Source organism: Vipera berus (genome assembly GCF_964194415.1).
Source record: "Vipera berus genome assembly, chromosome: 2".
Taxonomy (NCBI): Eukaryota; Metazoa; Chordata; class Lepidosauria; order Squamata; family Viperidae; genus Vipera; species Vipera berus.
The window spans coordinates 220,903,232-220,923,079 of NC_138203.1; the positions used below are offsets into that span (position 1 = coordinate 220,903,232).

The 19,848-nt window shown below is 42.8% G+C and overlaps 1 protein-coding gene across 1 annotated transcript in view; it reads left to right on the plus strand.

Annotated features, from left to right (window-relative positions):
• DOCK3 (dedicator of cytokinesis 3) overlaps positions 1-19,848 on the plus strand; it is a gene marked incomplete at both ends in the record, with an annotated part of 182,953 nt that overhangs the window by 45,235 nt on the left and 117,870 nt on the right. Inside the window, 2 exons of the mRNA XM_081319050.1 lie at positions 1,949-2,096; positions 18,768-18,856. Of these exons, the coding sequence (XP_081175176.1) occupies positions 1,949-2,096; positions 18,768-18,856 (237 nt within the window). The remainder of the gene's footprint in view (positions 1-1,948; positions 2,097-18,767; positions 18,857-19,848) is intronic.

Genomic DNA, 19,848 nt, shown 5'->3' on the forward strand with positions numbered 1-19,848 from the left:
GCTATGTCTTTTCTCCTTATCCCTGTCAAAGATGTTGGACTTTCTTTTCTTGATTTTTGCTTGGTTATTACTTCGTCCTAAATACAGTGAAAAGAGACAGGATGATTTTTAAAAGATTACTAGTATAAGTGCAGCTTGGATGCAGCCTCAAATTCCTTTAGAATGGGACTTGTCTAGAGAAAAAAAACACACATGAGAATTATCTTTGTGCACTGCATTTTAATTTCCAGCAGCTTGAACCTTATGGCAGCTTTCTACTCAAAAATATGTTTTGTGTAAATCTAATTGAAAATAATGGATAGCTAGGAGATTGAATGCAAAAACCAAGCAGGCAGGCAGAAAGAAGATGACTGCTTATGTGGCTTCAGCCAGCCATTCATAATTGAAAAAAATGATATAATTTCATGCTAATTCATAAATGGTACAGTAATTAGTGCATCCATTTTTGTGAAATTCAAATAATTTTAATATAGAATTTGCATAAATTGAAACAAGGACAAGTTTTGTATTACTGTTTATTTTCCAATCACTCGAGTTTCGTCTCATGATCAGGAGTTATGGTATTTTTTTTATTTTTACTGACAGGTTCTGCAACCTAAAGAACCCTCCATTAAACAAAAGAGAAGTGTAGGGATATGGAGATTGCAGAGAAACTGAATAAATTCTCTGCAACTTTCTTTATTGTACAAGATCAAAGACAGATCTGTGAGTCTGTATTTAGTTTATCAGGGAGGAAGTCACAGCAAATTAGGCAATTTGAGAAAACAATCTAGGATATTTTGACAAAGTAAAATATAAAGAATTCTTGTGTCTTGATGACTTGAACTATCAGAGGTAAAATTGCTGATTTCCCTGCAAGAATATATAACTTATCCCTCAAATTCAGTTTAGTGCTAGAGGACTGGAAAGTAGCCAGTGTGATACCAGTGTGATATCTATAATTTTTTAAAGGACAAAAATGATTCTGCCAGCTGATTTTCAAAAAAGGCTTTAGAGAATTCCTCATCAATAATTTTTCAAGTAAACTTAGTAATCATGATGTATGAAGATACACTCTTTATCCATTATAATTGGCTAAAAACAAAAGGTAAAGTGTAGGATAAAATGGTCACTTTTCTTAGAAAATGAAAGTGTAATTCCTTAAAGATCTGTGCTGAGATCAGTGTTTTTCTGGTTTATGGTCAAGTTGTTTTGGAATAAGCAGTAAGCTGGCAGGGTAATTAAATCTAAAATTTATGATAAACAGCTCTAGAAAGGGTTTTTTGAAGTACGGTAAAATGATAAATGAAACGGCAAGTACAGTTCAATCGATGCAAGTGTAAAGTGATACACATTGGGTCACTCACATCCAATTTCACATATAGATTTATGTAGTTTGAGCTATTTTACCCAAACTAATAAGGAAGGTGATCTTGGGCTCTCAGCAAATATCTCAATAAAGTCACAATTCAATGTGCACCGACTGAGAAAAAGGCAAATGTCATATTAGAGATTGTCAGGAAAGAGATTAAAAATAAAAGTCAATTTTTTTATCTACTTCCACTAATATATTTTAGCTAGAACTTTTGGGATTTCTTAGCACAGAAAGAAAGGCACCTGAGAAAGATATGATTGAATCATCCATGACCTGGAAAAAAAAGTTTATGACACTGTTCTCCTTTTCTTGAAACACTAGAACCCTCATTAATCCAGTGAAACTGATTGAAACAGATTGAGAAAAAAATTAAAATAATTAATTTATAGAATTTAATATAAAAGATAAAATGATGGCAACTAATATGAATTATTTTAAAATGGACTGGATAAATTCATGAGCTGGCTATTGGCCTCAAGAGTTGTGGGCAACATGCCTCTCAAACAACTTATACGGAACTTGCTGGAAGAGGAAGCATCTGGACTATAAGGGTCTTAGCCTGATTCAGAAGAGCTTTTCTTCTGTTTGTTTTAGGGCGTATGTTGCTAAATGACTCAAGAAAGGGTCCATCTCACCTGTATTACCGGCGTCCGTATGGCTGTGCTGTATTGAGTATCTTGGATGTAATTCCATCAATTTCTGAACTCAAAGAAGAAAAGGATTTTGTTCTCAAAGTTTACACGTAAGTTTATTTAGTTAAAGCATTTAGTTGTTTTTAAATCTGTTATACTCTGCCCAGAGTCACTGTTAGTGTGATAAGTAGCTGTATAAATTGGTTTAATAAATAAGTAAATAATCAGAAATGCCTTAATTTGTTCATGTCAAGTCTAATATTTTTCTGATATGTAAAATACAGGTGCTGTAGTCACAGTTTAGGATGTGTTATTTAAAAATATTACTTAAACGATTAAAATGTATTTTCATCTATGACAAGCCAATATGTGACTAACATATCTGCCTGCAACACTTCAGATCTAAAGTTGGAAGTTGCTTTGGAGAGGTGTATATTCTACACCCGTTAGCATCTTCTTAAAGAGGCTACAACTTTAACTGAAATTATTTGGTAGCCACACTACTACAGGAAAATGTATGTATGGATTAGTTAGTCAGTGATAAGACTGCAGCAAGATGCTTTGGAGTGCCTCCTTAACAAGAACCCATGTGCAATCCAAGATAAAAAGTACAATTGTTTATCAAGGCAATGATTCACTTTTTTCAGAAGAGCAGCATGAAACAGCAAATAATTTGCAGGCAAATTAAGAAATCACTTATGGTGGGAGATAGAGATGAACTGCTTCTAAGTCATATACAAGCTCCAAGAACCATTTTTAGAAGTTCCCAGTGCCCTCCAAATCATCTCACTGGATTTAAATAGCGGAGGGACAACTTTTAAAGTGACTTTGACCTATTGTTCAATTGTTTAATTAATGACTAAATGGGCTGATTGTATCTCCACTACATTTAAGCAGCTATATTCTTCTTGAGTCCTCTAAGGACATTTCCATACTGAGCTGCCAAAAGTCAGCAGGCATATATACAAATAATATATGTGCAATATGTGTGCATGTTTATACATATATAGAGTAGGAACGTTAAAACTTTATGTACATTAAATTTCATCAAGAGCACAAATCACAAAAAATTGTAAAACATTTAGACCTATCCTTGTGAAACATTACCATATTACCACCTGGTCTCAACCAATCCTTATAAGACGGGGGGAAACCCATTCTCAGTTGCAAAAATAAAATAATTGCATGTTATCTCTTAGTCAATCGTTGACTAATACTGATGATGTTACCAGTTTGGGTAATGAAATGTCTGCAAGAAAACAAGCAAGTTCAAAGAGCACCAAGGACCCCTCATTTCAACTCTGAGCTACAAATATTCTCCATTATTGGATATAATTTTCCTTAATTTTCCATCAATTAATCATGGAGTTTTTAACCAATCTACTCCCCAAAGTGCTTTTTCAAAGAAACAGTTGGACTTTCTTTGTTTTTGCTTGAAAACATTTTGCTTCTCATCCAAGAAGCTTGTTCGATTCTGAATGAATGGTGGAGAATGGAAGGATTTATATTCCTTGCAGTCATCTGGTTGTTAAGCACTCTTTCTAAGAGTTGTGGAGGCCACTTGGAGGTTTATTTGTACCCTCAGGGACACCTGGGTAGTGCAAATAGGTGTGAAACCTTCTTGGGACTGCTAAAAGGACTGTGTTGTAGACAGAAGATAGGTGGTGTTGTATCCCTCCCTCTCTGTTGACAGTGAGCTGTTCAGTTTTAATGTAGATGGCCTCTTTGACCCCTCTTTCAAACCAGCGGTCCTCTCTGTCCAGAATGTGGATTTCACTGTCTTCAAAAAAGTGCCTTTGTCTTTAAAATGCAGATGGACTACTGAATCTTGTCCTGTTGGGTTTGTTCTCCTATGTTGTGCCATGTGTTGGTGAAGTCATTGTTTTGTTTCTCCGATGTACAGATTTGCACATGTCTCACTGCATTGTATTGCATATAACAAATTGTTCAGTTTATGTCTGAGTGTGTTATCCTTGGGGTGGATAAGCTTCTGCCATAGTGTATTTTGGGGGTTAAAGTGTGGACGTATATTGTGTTGGCTGAAAATCTTCCTGAGCTTCTCCAATATTCCTGCAATGTATGGAATGACAACGTTGCTTCATTTGTTGTTCTCTTCTTTGTTACGGAGGAACTCTGACTGGGTTTTTCTCTGGATTTGATGAAGGCCCAGTTGGGATCACAAGTTCTGAGAGCCTCCTTGACATGTTTTAGTTCTTTTTCTTTTCCATGTTTGCTGGTAGATAAACTTTCAGCCCAGTGGTGTAGGGTTCTAATAATTCCCATTTTGTGCTCCAGTGGGTGGTGAGAATCAAAATGTAAATACTGATCTGTGTATGGGGGTTTTCTGTAAACTTCTGTAAACTTCAATGTTAAGGCTTCCTTAATGTATACTGCACAATCCAGGAAGGCCAGACTATTTTCCTTAACAGCTTCCTGAGTGAACTGAATGTATCTGTCCACAGAGTTGATGTGTTTGGTGAAGGCTTCCAATTCCTGTGTTTAATCTTGACCCAAGTATCGTTGACATATCTATACCAGTGAGTGGGTGGAATTCCTGTGAAGGAGTTTAGGGCATTGGTTTCTAACCAATCTATTGTTACGTCTTAAAGCAACATTTAGAGAAAAATGAAATATTCTATAATTTATAGTTCTTGTGTAAACTCTATCATACTAATCTCTAGATATAAAATTAACATAGAAATATTTAGGGATGTTCTTTGATCTCTATTGTTTTCATATCCAGCTTATCCTATATGAGGGTATTATGTAACATACTTCTGAAATACCATAACTGATTATAGTGAAAGGATTTATATATCAAAGTTTTCTGGCTTTTGAGGGAAAGGAATTAGCTATTTCTCAAGTAGTTGGTTTAAAAAATGTTGCAAACAGCTATCATAATCCCAGCAGTATTGGCATGGAGGAGTTCAGAAATCAAGTTGCTGATTGACACACAAATCCCTTTGTGTTTTTACACATTTACGCGAGGGCAAGGCTTCATGCAACTGGTACATCAAGCAACCCCTATCCTCTAAAAAGTAAAAATATTAACAAAAGTGAAACGTCATACCCTCTGGAACATCATACCCTCTGATGTGAGATCTGTACTGACCCTCCTGACCTTTTATAAGGCTTGAGTACCTGGTTCCGTCAGTGGATCTGAGGGTATCGCTGTGAAGGTGGTTAGTAGATTGAGAGAAGCCCCTTCTGTGATCTTCATACTCCTTTCTTGCCCCATCTTTTAATCTTTTGAGGGTAATTTTTATTATCACTAAGATAGTTATTATTATTTCGTCTTTTAGAGTTTCTGCTTGTAAGCCACCCAGTGTTGCCTCTAGAGGAAATAGGTAGCACATAAATCCAGTACATACTTAACATACATACATACCAAGGCTCATCAAACATTTATTCCATCTCACAGAAGACAAGTACAGTTATTGTCTTGGCTCAATGCCCAGACAAAAAGCCACATTTTAAAAACTTTCCTGAAGACTAACAAGGTTGGAACTATACAAATCTTAAGGAAAGCACCTTCCTAAAGACAGGTACCTCAGCAGAAAAGGCATACTTCATAGGTCTCTTCAGATAACATTGCCTCAAGGGGAAGCCTGGAGCATGCCCGCTCTGGGAAAGAGCATCAAATGGGCAGAAATAACTGTAGATAAGCAGTCATGTAAATAACCTGGGCCTTTGCCATGAAGGGCTTTGTAACAAACCTTGAATTGTACTTGGAAACCTATAGGGAACTAGCGCGGCATGCCAAGTAGGTTTAGGTTTAGGTTTTATTCAATTTCTATACCGCCCTTCTCCCGAGGGACTCAGGGCGGTTAACAGGGCATATATAAATAAATAACAGTACAAAAATTAAAAAGAGATTAAACCAATGCCCAATTAAAATACAATGACAATAAAATAATAAAAAACCCGTTAAAAAGACCCTCCCCATCAGGCCAGACCAGCTAGTTCAAAGAAGTGGGTCTTCAGCCCGCGGCGGAAGGAGCGGAGGTCCGGTGCCATCCGGAGCTCAACCGGCAGTTGGTTCCATAGTGCTGGAGCACCCACAGAGAAGGCCCTCCCCCTGGGGGCCACCAGTCGGCATTCCCTGACCGGAGGCACCCTGAGGAGGCCCTCTCTGTGGGCACGCACAGGGCGGAGGGGAGTTGACGCCGGCAGCAGGTGGTCCTCGAGGTATCCCGGACCCATGCCATGTAAGGACTTGAAGATCATAACCAAAACCTTGAACCTCACCCGGAAGACAACTGGTAACCAATGCAGCTCGCGGAGCAAAGGTGTAACATGGGAGTACCGGGAAACTCCCAAGACAACTCTCGCGGCTGCATTCTGTACCAGTTGGAGCCTCCGAGTGGTCTTCAAGGGAAGCCCCATGTAGAGAGCATTGCAGTAGTCCAGGCGAGAGGTCACGAGCGCATGAGTGACCGTACACAGGGCATCCCGGTCCAGATAGGGCCGCAACTGGCGCACCAGGCGAACCTGGGCGAAAGCCCCCCTAGTCACTGCCACTATATGATCTTCCAGAGTGAGTCGTGAATCTAGGAGGACTCCCAAGTAGCGAGCCCTATCCACGGGGGGTAAAGACTCACCCCCCATAAGAAGAGATGGAATATTTTGAATGTCCCGGGATGCCGGAATGCACAGCCACTCAGTCTTGTCGGGGTTGAGTTGAAGTCTGTTCCTCCCCATCCAGGCCCGCACCGCCTCCAGGCAACGGGACATCACATCGAGGGCATCACTGGGGTGGTTTGGGGTCGAAATAAAAAGTTGGGTATCATCGGCATATTGATGATACCCAACTCCAAAACCACGAATGATCTCACCCAGCGGTTTCATGTAGATGTTGAACAGGAGAGGCGAGAGGACCGACCCCTGAGGAACTCCACAAGCGAGGGTCCTAGGGGTCGACCTCTGCCCTCCTGCCAACACCGACTGCGAGCGTCCCAGGAGATAGGAGGAGAACCACTGAAGAACTGTGCCTCCCACTCCCAATCCCCTGAGACGCCGCAGCAGGATACCATGGTCGATGGTATCGAAAGCCGCCGAGAGGTCTAATAGGACAAGGACAGAGGAATATCCTCTGTCCCGAGCCCTCCAGAGATCATTCACCAGAGCGACCAATGCCGTCTCCGTGCTATACCCGGGCCTGAAACCCGATTGGAACGGGTCTAGATAATCCGCTTCATCCAGGACCAGGGGAAGCTGATGCGCCACCACACTCTCAACAACCTTCGCAAGAAAGCGAAGGTTGGAGACCGGACGAAAGTTGTTCAAAACAGCTGGGTCCAGGGCAGGCTTCTTGAGGAGAGGTCTCACCACCGCCTCCTTCAAGACGGCGGGGAAATTACCCTCACTCAAGGAAGCAGATATAACTGCCTGGAACCAGCCTCGTGTCCTCTCCCGGGCTGCATAAACCAGCCAAGAAGGGCACGGGTCCAATAAACGTGGTGGAGCTCAGCCTCCCCATAATCCTGTCCACTTCCTCAGGGGTTACAGAATCAAACTCCTCCCAAATAACATCGACAAGACCGCCCGTGTCCTGCTCGTCAGACTCTGCCCAGGTGGAGTCCAGACCGGTCCGAATCCGAGCGATTTTATCCAGCAGATGTTGTCCAAACTCCTCGGCACGACCCTGCAAGGGATCCTCCCTCACCTCCTGATTAAGGAGGGAGCGGGTCACCCTGAACAGGGCGGCCGGGCGATTTTCTGCGGACGCGATGAGGGCAGAGAAGTAATTACACCTCGCCGTCCTCATCGCTGCGAGATAAGACCTAATAAAGGTTCTTAGTCGCAACCGGTCGGATTCGGATCGGCTGGACCTCCAACAGCTCTCTAGGCCCCGTTTCCGACGCTTCATCTCCCGGAGCTCCAAGGAGAACCATGGAGCTCGTTGGGATCTGCACCGGGTCAGGGGCCGCAAGGGTACAACTCGGTCGAGTGCCTCAGTGGCCGTCCTTTCCCAGGCGTCCACTAGGGCATCCGCCGAGTTGTGAGCAACGGAGGCAGGTGGGGACCCCAGCGCCGCCTGGAATCTATCAGGATCCATTAAGCGTCTGTGGCGGTACCATCTAATTGGCTCCGTACCCCCACGGTGGGGGTTGGCAAAACGGAAGACCAGCCACAGGAGGTGATGATCGGTCCATGACAGGGGCATAATAAATGGAGAGCCCCCACCAAGATCATCAAACCACCGTCCAGATAAAAAAACCAGGTCAAGGGTGTGGCCTCCCTCATGAGTTGGTTCAGAAATTACTTGCGTCAGGTCCATGGCTGTCATGGAAGCCATGAACTCCCGAGCTAGCTCAGATGAACCTCCCAGGGATGGTAGGTTGAAGTCACCCAAAACTATAAGTTTGGGGAACTCAATGACCAACCCCGAGAGGATATCGAGCAGCTCGGGCAGGGCTGCCGCTGCGCGACTAGGCGAAAAGTACACCAGCAGCAAGCCCAACTGCGCCCCCGGACCAAATCTCAAGAAGAGAGACTCACACCCGACTATCTGAGGAACGGTGGTCTCCCGCGGATATAAGGTCTCCCTGATAGCTACCGCCACACCCCCACCCCTACCTTGAGCTCGTGGTCGGTGTAGCACCCGGAAACCTGCTGGGCAGAGGTCAACCAAAGGGACCCCACCCTCCGGGCCCATGCCCGGATGCAAGCCAGGTCCGCATGCTCACCCTCAACTAAATCTCTAACAAGGGGAGCTTTGTTAACCACGGACCTGGCATTGGGCTGCATATCCTCGCTCCCGGAACCTCGGGGAAGAAACAAGAGGGTCGGAGCGCCTCACCGCTTGCAAATAGCGGAGACGGCCCCCCTGGTAACGATACGGCCCTCTGTTTATGCACCTGCTGCCATTCCCCAGCGTCGTGGGAATCGACAGTCCCACGACCCGCTCCAGAGCCCCGGAGACAACCACACCCTGCTCTCCCCCCGCGCGACCAGACCCAAACCTGGCCTGAGCCATGGTTGATTGACCACCCCCCATAGCCAAACAACCCCCACCCCGTCCCACCCTTCTCCCTAACCCAATAAAAAATTTTGATAAAAAATTAACCAGGGGCCTCCTATTAAATTTATGTTGAAGGCCCCTGCCCCTGCTCAGCTATCTCTCTGGGTCCCAACAATCGGGCCCTTCATCGAGATTGGAGTTTTTTATAAAGGCGGGTCGCACCCAGGAGAGGGGGGCACCCCTGAGGGCGAACAAGTCTGTGCTGGTGTATTGCCGCATATAGGTCCAACAAGTCCAGGATAGGCAGTCCCATAGTTGGTCATGTCCATAGGAGGATCGAAGGACGGGAATAAATATCTGGATCCACACCCAACTGCACTGCCACTCAGTTGGGTGCCCCCGGAAGCAGGCCACCCCCGCCCTCTCACGACGGGTTGCAACTCTGTTCCTGGGGGTGGTCCAAGATATACTCTGTGTAGGCATACCCCATAGAGCTCCCACCTCTATGGGGCTGCAGATGTAAAACCAAGCCACTCTCCCACCGTGGCTGGTACCCAGAACCGACCAAATCCAAAGGGGAGAGGGGGGGTAGGCAGAGAGTTGGTAGATGTATGTATTCAAGGCAGAAGGGTAGGCAGGCCAAGGTAGTAAAGGTGGTCTGGAAGCGCCATCACCGCCGCTGAAGCGGTCCAAAAGCGGTGCAAGGACCACCTGTCGCCGTTGCTCCATTGAGGTGACCCGCGGTTGTCTTCTCCGCCGCTGAAACGGCCCGAAGACGCCGTCGCCGGCACAAGCGGTCCGAGGCAGCATAAAAAACATCATCGCCGCTGGGATAACTCGCAGTCGCCCTCTCCACCGCCGAAACGGCCCGAGGACGACAACGTCGCCAAAAGTGGCCCGAAGCGGCCTGGGGCAAGATGGAAACGCCACCGCCGGCGAAAGGGGCCAAAAGCCCAGAAAAGGCCGCAGCCAACCACCGGCCTCCGCAAACGGCCCGAATAGGCCCGAAAACGCCGGTGCCGCCGAAGCGGCCCGAAAACAGACCGGATGTCGCCGCTCGGGCCAGAAGGCCCCGGAAATGTCACCGCTAGCTGCTGGTCGCTGAAAACGGCCAGAACACCGCCGCTGCCGTTGCCGTCGCCGCCGAACGAGGGCTGTCACCGCCGCCGAGCGCGGCCCAAAGTATGGGCATTATATGGGCATGTTGTGAAACACTCCTAACTGCCCATGCTGCTGCATTCTGAACCAATTGCAGTTTTTGATTGGTCTTCAAGGGCAGCCCTATATGGCAGTTGTCCAAATGGGAAATGACTAAGACATGAATGTCAATCTTACTAGTTAGACCAGACCAGAAAATTTTGTTTGTTTGTTTTTTTAGTAAGTAAGTATGAAATTTATTTGCGCCCATCTTGTCTCAAATGACTCTGGGCAGCTTACAGCATAAAAACATTAAAAAAACAATTAAAATCAACTGTAGAAGAAGGTTAAAAATGGAATTAGCTATAATAACAGAATCTTCCATTTTAATATACCTCCTTCTCCTTCTTATACTTTAGTTCACTAGAGAAACATTTGCTTCAGCTATTTCCAAATGCGCTGTTCTAAACTTAAAAATGTCACAGCCCCTTTGCATAGGTAGCTTGATATTTTCATCAAGGTTATCCTCCCTATTTTCCACAGCATGTGAAGGGTACAATTGGCACTCAAGAGGCTGTGCAGAGGCTCTTGTAAGCATGGCTGCCACCTGCTCCTCAATTAGGAGCTGTGAGTCCAGAAAGACTTCCAAACTGCAAACTGTTGTGAATGAGAATGCAGCCCCTTCCAGAACCTACAGTTCAGAGGTACCCAAAACTCATTTAGTCTTTGCCATTGACTCAAAGCCTGTTCTTCCCCAGTCAGGCCCACAGACCCTCTCAAACACTGGAAAATATCTTGACAACATCACTTGATTGACCCAGGGTGGTGATTTACAAATGAGTATTGTTAGCATCCCCTTCATGGATTACTGCCTTGTCGTGGCGAAGGGGCTTGCGTAATTCAATGAAGCTATGAGCTATGCCATGCAGGGCCACCCAAGACGGACAGGTCATAGCAGAGAGTTCTGACAAAACGTGATCCACTGGAGGAGGAAATGGCAACCCACTCCAGTATCTTTGCCATGAAAACCCTATGGACAGTACCAAAAGGCAAAACGATATGACGCTGGAAGATGAGCCCCTCAAGTCGGAAGGCGTCCAATATGCTACTGGGGAAGAGCAGAGGGCTAGTACTAGTAGCGCCAGAAAGAATGAAGCGACTGGGCCAAAGCCGAAAGGACGCTCAGCTGTGGATGTGTCTGGTGGTGAGAGGAAAGTCCGATGCTGTAAAGATTTTTTCTCCATAGGAACCTGGAATGTAATATCCATGAATCAAGGAAAACTGGACGTGGTCAAACAAGAGATGACAAGACTGAACATTGACATCTTAGGTATCAGCGAACTAAAATGGACAGGAATGGGTGAATTTAATTCAGATGACCATCAGGTATACTACTGTGGGCAAGAATCCTTCAGAAGAAATGGAGTAGCCTTCATAGTCAATAAAAGAGTAGGAAAAGCAATACTGGGATACAATCCTCAAAATGACAGAATGATCTCAGTTCGAATCCAAGGCAAACCATTCAATATCACAGTAGTCCAAGTCTATGCCCCAACCACCAGTGCTGAAGAGGATGAAATTGACCAGTTCTATGAAGCACTACAGCACCTTATAGAACTAACACCAAAAAATGATGTTCTTATCATCATGGGGGATTGGAATGCTGAAGTAGGAAGCCAAAAGATAACTGGAATAACAGGCAAGTTTGGCCTTGGAGTGCAAAATGAAGCAGGGCACAGGCTGATAGAATTCTGTCAAGAGAATACGATGGTCATAGCAAACACTCTTTTCCAACAACCCAAGAGACGGCTCTACACATGGACATCACCAGATGGTCAACACAGAAATCAGATTGACTATATGCTCTGCAGCCAAAGATGGAGAAGCTCTATACAGTCAGTAAAAACAAGACCAGGAGCTGACTGTGGCTCAGACCATGAGCTTCTCCTTGCAAAGTTTAGACTTAAACTGAAGAAAGTAGGGAAAAGCACTAGGCCACTCAGGTATGAATTAAATCATATCCCTGTTGAATATACAGTAGAGGTGACAAATAGATTTAAGGAATTAGATCTGATAGACAGAGTGCCTGAAGAACTATGGACAGAGGTTCGCGACATTGTACAACAGGTAGCAACCAAAACCATCCCAAAGAAAAAGAAATGCAAGAAAGCAAAATGGCTGTCTGAGGAAGCTTTGCAAATAGCTGAGGAAAGGAGGGAAGCGAAAGGCAAGGGAGAAAAAGAAAGATACACCCAATTGAATGCAGAATTCCAGAGAATAGCTAGAAGAGATAAGAATGCCTTCTTAAATGAACAGTGCAAAGAAATAGAAGAAAACAATAGAATAGGGAGGACCAGAGATCTTTTCAAGAAAATTGGAGAAATGAAGGGAACGTTTAATGCAAAAATGGGCATGATAAAGGACCAAAATGGCAGGGACCTAACAGAGGCAGAAGAGATTAAGAAGAGGTGGCAAAATTACACAGAAGAACTATACAAGAATGAGCTTAACGTCCCTGATAATCACAATGAGGTGGTCACTGACCTCGAGCCAGACATCCTAGAATGTGAAGTGAAGTGGGCCTTAGAAAAGCTGAGCAACAACAAAGCTAGTGGAAGTGACAGTATTCCAGCTGAGCTATTCAAAATCTTAAAAGACAGTGCAGTAAAAGTGCTACACTCAATTTGCCAGCAAATTTGGAAAACTCAACAATGGCCACAGGATTGGAAAAGATCAGTTTACATTCCAATTCCAAAGAAAGGCAGTGCCAAAGAATGTTCAAACTATCGCACCATTGCACTCATTTCTCATGCTAGTAAAGTCATGCTTAAAATCCTACAAGCTAGACTTCAGCAGTATGTGGATCGAGAACTACCAGAAGTGCAGGCAGGACTTCGAAGAGGCAGAGGAACTAGAGATCAAATTGCCAACATACGCTGGATCATGGAGAAAGCTAGGGAGTTCCAGAAAAACATCTACTTCTGCTTCATTGACTATGCTAAAGCCTTTGATTGTGTGGATCATAACAAACTGTGGCAAGTTCTTAAAGAGATGGGAGTACCAGACCATCTTATTTGTCTCTTGAGAAACCTATATGCGGGCCAAGAAGCAACAGTGAGAACTGGACACGGAACCACTGATTGGTTCAAAATTGGGAAAGGAGTCCGGCAAGGCTGTATACTGTCGCCCTGCCTATTTAACTTATATGCAGAGCACATCATGAGAAAGGCAGGGCTAGATGAATCAAAAGCTGGAATTAAGATTGCCGGAAGAAATATCAACAACCTAAGATACGCAGATGATACCACTCTAATGGCAGAAAGTGAAGAAGAACTAAAGAGCCTCTTGTTGCAGGTGAAGAAGGAGAGTGCAAAACTTGGGTTGAAACTTAACATTAAGAAAACCAAGATCATGGCATCTGGCCCTCTCAATTCCTGGCAAATAGATGGGGAAGAAATGGAGGTAGTGACAGATTTTATTTTCCTGGGCTCCAAGATCACTGCAGATGGGGACTGTAGCCAAGAAATTAAAAGACGCTTGCTCCTGGGGAGGAAAGCCATGGCAAATCTAGACAGCACACTAAAAAGCAGAGACATCACCCTGTCAACAAAAGTGCGTATAGTCAAGGCTATGGTCTTCCCAGTTGCAATGTATGGCAGTGAAAGTTGGACCATAAGAAAGGCTGAGCGCCAAAGAATTGAGGCCTTTGAACTGTGGTGCTGGAGAAGACTCCTGCGAGTCCCTTGGACCGCAAGGCGATCAAACCGGTCAGTCCTAGACGAGATCAATCCTGACTGCTCTTTAGAAGGCCAGATCCTGAAGCTAAAACTCAAGTACTTTGGCCACCTAATGAGAAAGAAGGACTCACTGGAGAAGAGCCTAATGCTGGGAAAGATCGAGGGCAATAGAAGAAGGGGACGACAGAGAATGAGGTGGCTGGATGGAGTCACTGAAGCAGTAGGCGTGAGCTTAAATGGACTCCAGAAGATGGTAGAGGACAGGAAGGCCTGGAGGAATGTTGTCCATAGGGTCGCGATGGGTCGGACACGACTTCGCAGCTAACAACAACAACAACAACAATTGTTAGCATAGTGATGTTAGTTAACCGAGTGCTGGCAGGTGATCTATCCAGAAGCTTCATGTAGATGTTAAGCAAAAATTGTGAGAGACTAAAGCCCTGAAACACCCTGCAGAGCAGGCATTTAGAGCTACCCTTTTCTCTCCCCAATGATTGTCTTAGTATCTGAATGGTTCTGCCTACCAGCCAGTGGTCTAAGCTCAGCTGCCATACCCCACCCCTATAATCCAGCCACATCTACACCACTGCTCTGGCTCCTCTGCTCCTATCAAGGTGGGCAGAAGCAAGAAAATATACCATAACTAGTGAGTAAACTAGGGTAGGTTTTTACACCCAATTTCCATTTTTCAATCCAAGGGGGGATAAACAACAACACCCCAGATAACTTCCCCCTTCATCCCCACAGAACTTACTTCAAAGTCCAGTCAGGATAAAGTTCTTAAGTTCAGAATCGTTCTCCAGTCAAACTTTAAGAAGGTGAGACTGTTAAACCTCAAATCTATTGAGAAATGATGAATCCAATCTACATTCTGGCTTCTTTGATGTTCACAAGTGCCATCCAAGATGGCTGCTATCTCCCTGGATATACCTCAGCCTAACTGCAGGATGGTGATTGGTTTTCCTGCAAGATCAGCAGCCGGCTCCTGGTCTTATTGATATTTGACACTAATACTCAGTTGCCCCAACTCTGAAATATTGACGACAGGCATATCAGAGCCGTCAGTCTCATCTTTGCACAGCCAGGAAAACTGGTCATTACAAGTTTGCTACCATTTGTTACCATCGGGAGGAACCTCTTCAAATACACCAGCATCACTATTAGGCTGCTCAGTGGCTGAGTGGCAGTGTTTCTATCTGGAGCCTCTTGCTGCTAAACTGTTGATCAGAGGCTCCATCCCAATCACTGTCCAACTACCATTGCCAGCTCTTCCTCCAGGTCCAGTGAAGACATTACATAGTTGTCCAACAGTTGCTTTGAAGACTTTGAATACTGCTGCAGAGGGTTTCTGGGGAACACCAAAGGGCATACATGCCAACCAAAGAAATACTAGAAAACTTTCCTAATTTTCTACAAGCTTCAATGCAACCACACAGAAGATATAACATATTTTGCTGTAACACCAGTGGTGTGTCTTCAACAACATGTCATTTGTCTTAGCACCATGACAAGAGAGAGAAAGAGGGGGAGAGACATAATGGTATCTAAATTATAAAATTCCATTATTTTTCTGAATTCACATCCAGAGAAAACAATAACTATTTCATTTTCCCTCAAAAGGTTTATATTGAAGCTGCAGTAATAAACTAATAAAATGCCTCCCAAGAAGACCAGAGAGGTGATGCAAGATAAGCTAATTTTACTTTATTGTAAAGCTACATTAACAGATTCTTCTAAATCTTAAAGTACGGTCCTCCCACCATCTCTTTTTACCACCTGATAAATTAGGATGGATCCTTTCTAAGTTTCTTTCTCTGCCCATTTTACAGCTGTAGGCTCCTCCCCCTTTTATCTGATCATTCCATATCTGATCTTTTCCCCTCATTTTTCTAGGGCATTCTCACATCCCAATACAACTGCCTATCTTACATATTTTAAAATAATTCTGTATGAAATTCCATTGGGTAGGTCATCCTATTATAGTTGCGTTATGGTATTACATGCAAATATATAGGGGAATAATTTTGTGTTATCATACTGCAACCTCCACACTCTACCACCATGAATGTCTAGTTTTAATTTTTTTTTATTTTGCTAAGTATATTATTTTTGTACTGTATTGCTTGTACTCATATAATCAGAATATCTGTCACCACTGGGAAATAACTTGCTTCTGTGCTTCCATGTTCAACATGAAATATTATAATTTTTCATTGAAAGCAATCATGTTTATTTAGGTCCATTTCCTTTATTGGGGTGAATCAGAGTGGTAGAAAAGATTATGCAAGCTTTGAAGTTTTCATCAGGCAACTGAATTCTGCATTTCAAAGTCATTTCCAAGGAGATTTTACTTTGCATACAAAATTAATACTGGGTTTGTTGGCAATAGATTATATCTAACATCTTCATGAGAGAAAAAGGCTTTTTAATATATATACCCTTTCTCCCATAGCAAACTCAGAAGATTTTTTGTTCTTTTGGAAAGTGCAGGCAGTTCTCTAGAGAAAGGAATTAATCAAGAAGCTAAGGATTAGAGCCCTCAGCCTTCAATAAAAGGAAACTTTACAAGAAACTGGAAAAAGTCCAAGAAACAAGCAGGGTTCAGGACATAATAGAAAATATTTAACTAGTTTAGCTGAAAAATATTGCCAGGGACAATTTATTTATTTGATTTTATTTTAATTCGATTTATATCCCGCCCTTCTCCGAAGACTCAGGGCGGCTTACAAGCTTAGCAGTATATGATGGCATATACTTAAAATAATATTTTGTCTCTGCTTAGTAATTCCATTTTCAAAATTAAATGGATTCTATAAATTAGGAACAGTCCAACATCATCATGTATTCTGTCCATGTTTCTGTTTGTTATTTTACCACTGGTACTTTCAAGTCACTATCAGATTTGAACAACTCTGCATGTTTATCTTCATTGCCTTTAAATATTTATTTGGCACTGCTTAAACACCAAAAATAATTTTTACTTTTTTTGCTTTAAAAGCATGATTTTACAGTAGTCCTTGTGCCTTATTTAATAACCAAAGTCACAACTGTGTTGAAAAGGTAATTTTATGTCCAGTTCTTGCACTTATGTCTGTTGCATCATCCCCAAGGTTAAATGATCAACATTTGGGTGTTTGCAACTGGTAATTGTGAATGTCACAGCATCTTGTGATCACCATTTATTTGCTTCACAAGAAGAGTCAGTGGAGAAATGGGCAGTACATACTTGGTCACATGATATCTTATTTAATAACTGCAGGTGATTTGTTTAACAACTATGGTGGAAGTGAGGCTGTAAATCTGCCCTGGTCACATGTTGTCTTGTATGATGACCTAATTGTTTAGAGACGGAGTTACCAGTGGCATTTGTGGTTGTTAAGTGTGGACTACATATACTCCACTTTTATAAGATTAGTATATCTCTTAAAAAGAGGAGAGGAAAGAAAAGGCTGATTTTTCTAGTCACAGACCTCAGTCCGGGGAGATGGCACTATAGATTTAATTTTTTCTCATTTTTCCCCTCTTAATTTAACAGCAAATGTGGGCACCCTGTTTTTCTTACATAACATGGCTGCAGGGAGAATGCCATATAAAGCATTCCCTAAAAGGTAGATGGTTGCAAAAAGTGCTACCACACACAAAGCAGGCAATAGAGCGAGGTGTAAAGGAGTTGTCACATTCTGGGAAAGAAACAATAAAATTTTAAACCATGGCAGATGAGGAGGAGGTGGATATTTCAGCTTTATCCCTTAAGTGAAATGTCAGTCTGTCATTAGGTCTGGCAGAAGAGGCATACTTCGGGTTTCATTTACAAAAGAATACCATCTGATGGGACTCAAAAAGAGAGCCTTTTCTGTCACAGCAACCGCCCTCTAGAATGCTGTTCCCACAGATTGGATTGACAGGAGGGTTGAGAACTCTAATCTTTTAGCCTATGGACTCAGTCTTGCTGCAATAACATAACATACCGTTTCCCCCCGAAAGTAAGACCTATCCCCAAAATAAGCCCTAGTTTTGGAGTGAGGCACTTGCTTAAAAATCAAAACAGGGCTTTGGGTGGGTGGGGTGGAGCTGCCTCATGCACCCCGCACCCACTTACCATTGCAGCCAGGCTTCCTGTGAATTGACACCTGCCTCTCCTCACCGGACCATTTCTGCTGCGTCCCCTGGCCTGCATTTCGTTATCAGAGGCCTTCTGGAAAGGCCTCTGACAGCGAAATGCAGGTCGGAGCTCCATTCTCAGCTGCAGAGGCATTTTCTTAGTGGGCCAGCTGGGTGGGGCTGCCGGTGCTGCTGCAGCAAGGTGAGTGGAAAAGACACCCCCCCCCCTCCCGAAATAAGACCTGGTGCCTCTTTGGGAAGCAAATAAAAAAATAAGACCAGGTCTTATTTTCAGGGAAACATGGGTATATAACCCCCCCCACTCACACACACACACTGTATGTCTGTGTGTGTGTTTAAGTTCCTTGTACGGTAGTATTAATTTTTTATTTCAAATGTCATCATCTAATTGATAATTAATAATTTTATTAATAAATAATTAATAAATTCCTTTATAATTTCAACTTTTATTATGATTCATGAATGTTAGGCTCTGATACCATCCTTTTAAATTCTCAAATAGGAATATAAGATATATAAAGTGCACCATTTTCTTAAAATGGTATGATTATATAGACATAGTAGAAATGCAACATCAGGCATTGAGATATATCAAGAAGCTGCTAATGGATTTCAAATATACAATAATGGAATTTTCAATGAAGGCAAAACTTTCCTTATTAAGGTGCATCATCTTAGATATTCACTTAATCTGAGTTATATAAAATTCTATTCTGTAATGCTTCTCATTTAGTTGTAAATAGTTTAATTTCTTCCCTGTGTAATTATGTGCATATTTAATATCATTGACAGTGGCAAATAACATTGACTCTACTTTTCAGGTGCAACAATGAGAATGAATGGTATCAGATCCATGAAAATATAATTCGCAAGTCGAGCACCAAATATACAGCACCCAGTTCAAATTATGGTAATGTTTTATTTTAGCTCTTTTAAAGATACATATTTTCTTTGGGAATGAAAAAATTATACTTGCCACATAGTTCATATTTTAGAGCCTGTGGTCAGTCATGAACAGTCCTCAAGTCGATGTCACATGTTCAGTGAGGAATGTACTGTACCTGCTTATAGGTTGCTTCCTCCGCCCCGCCCCCCAAACGTATTTGCATATTTATCTGGCAAGGAGGGGAATACAGAGAGTATAGCATGGAAGAAAGGATGACGAGAGTGGGAAGTTTGCAGGGGATGCTGCTAACATCCTTGAGAGGAAAAAAAACTTGTCCTTTCTCTCAGGCCATATTTAGATTATTGGGTATGAAGCAAATCAATACCTAACATAAGAGGAGCATGTAAGGTAACTGTGATGCAGAATGGCAAGAATTCTGTTACTATAATAGTATTGTGTGTTGCAAAATAGGACCAGCTTGAAGCACTTGCTTGACACTCATTTTCAGAAGAAAAAGTCTAATAACTACATCGACAATTAACACATCTCTAAAATTGGCTGTGGCACCTGCGTATTGTTAAACAAGATATAACTGCCTGAAAGTAAGAAAGTGTAGATGATCTGGCAGTAACGGGGGATAGTAGAATAGAAGAGAAAAAAATGGAAAAGATCACAGAATATCAAGTTCTTAAAATCGATTTTCATCCTTGTTAAAGTATCAGATCAAAAGCCCTCATGCTTCCAAATTCTTTATGCCATCTATTGTTTAGAGTAATTATATTAATTAAATACAGATGGAGCAATACTATTTTTTGTATACCTTATTTTATATACACTTAAAATCTACTCAGCCAGCCTCCTTGATACTTTGTTGTTCCTGTTACTCTAACAGCAACTTCGGGATTGATTTAGTCCCAGAGTTGTCACCCTTGTACTCTTCTGATGACAGAAAAAGTTTTGCGTTTTAAATCTAGACTTAAAACTTTTCAGTTATGAGCAGTAGCAGATTTTTTTTT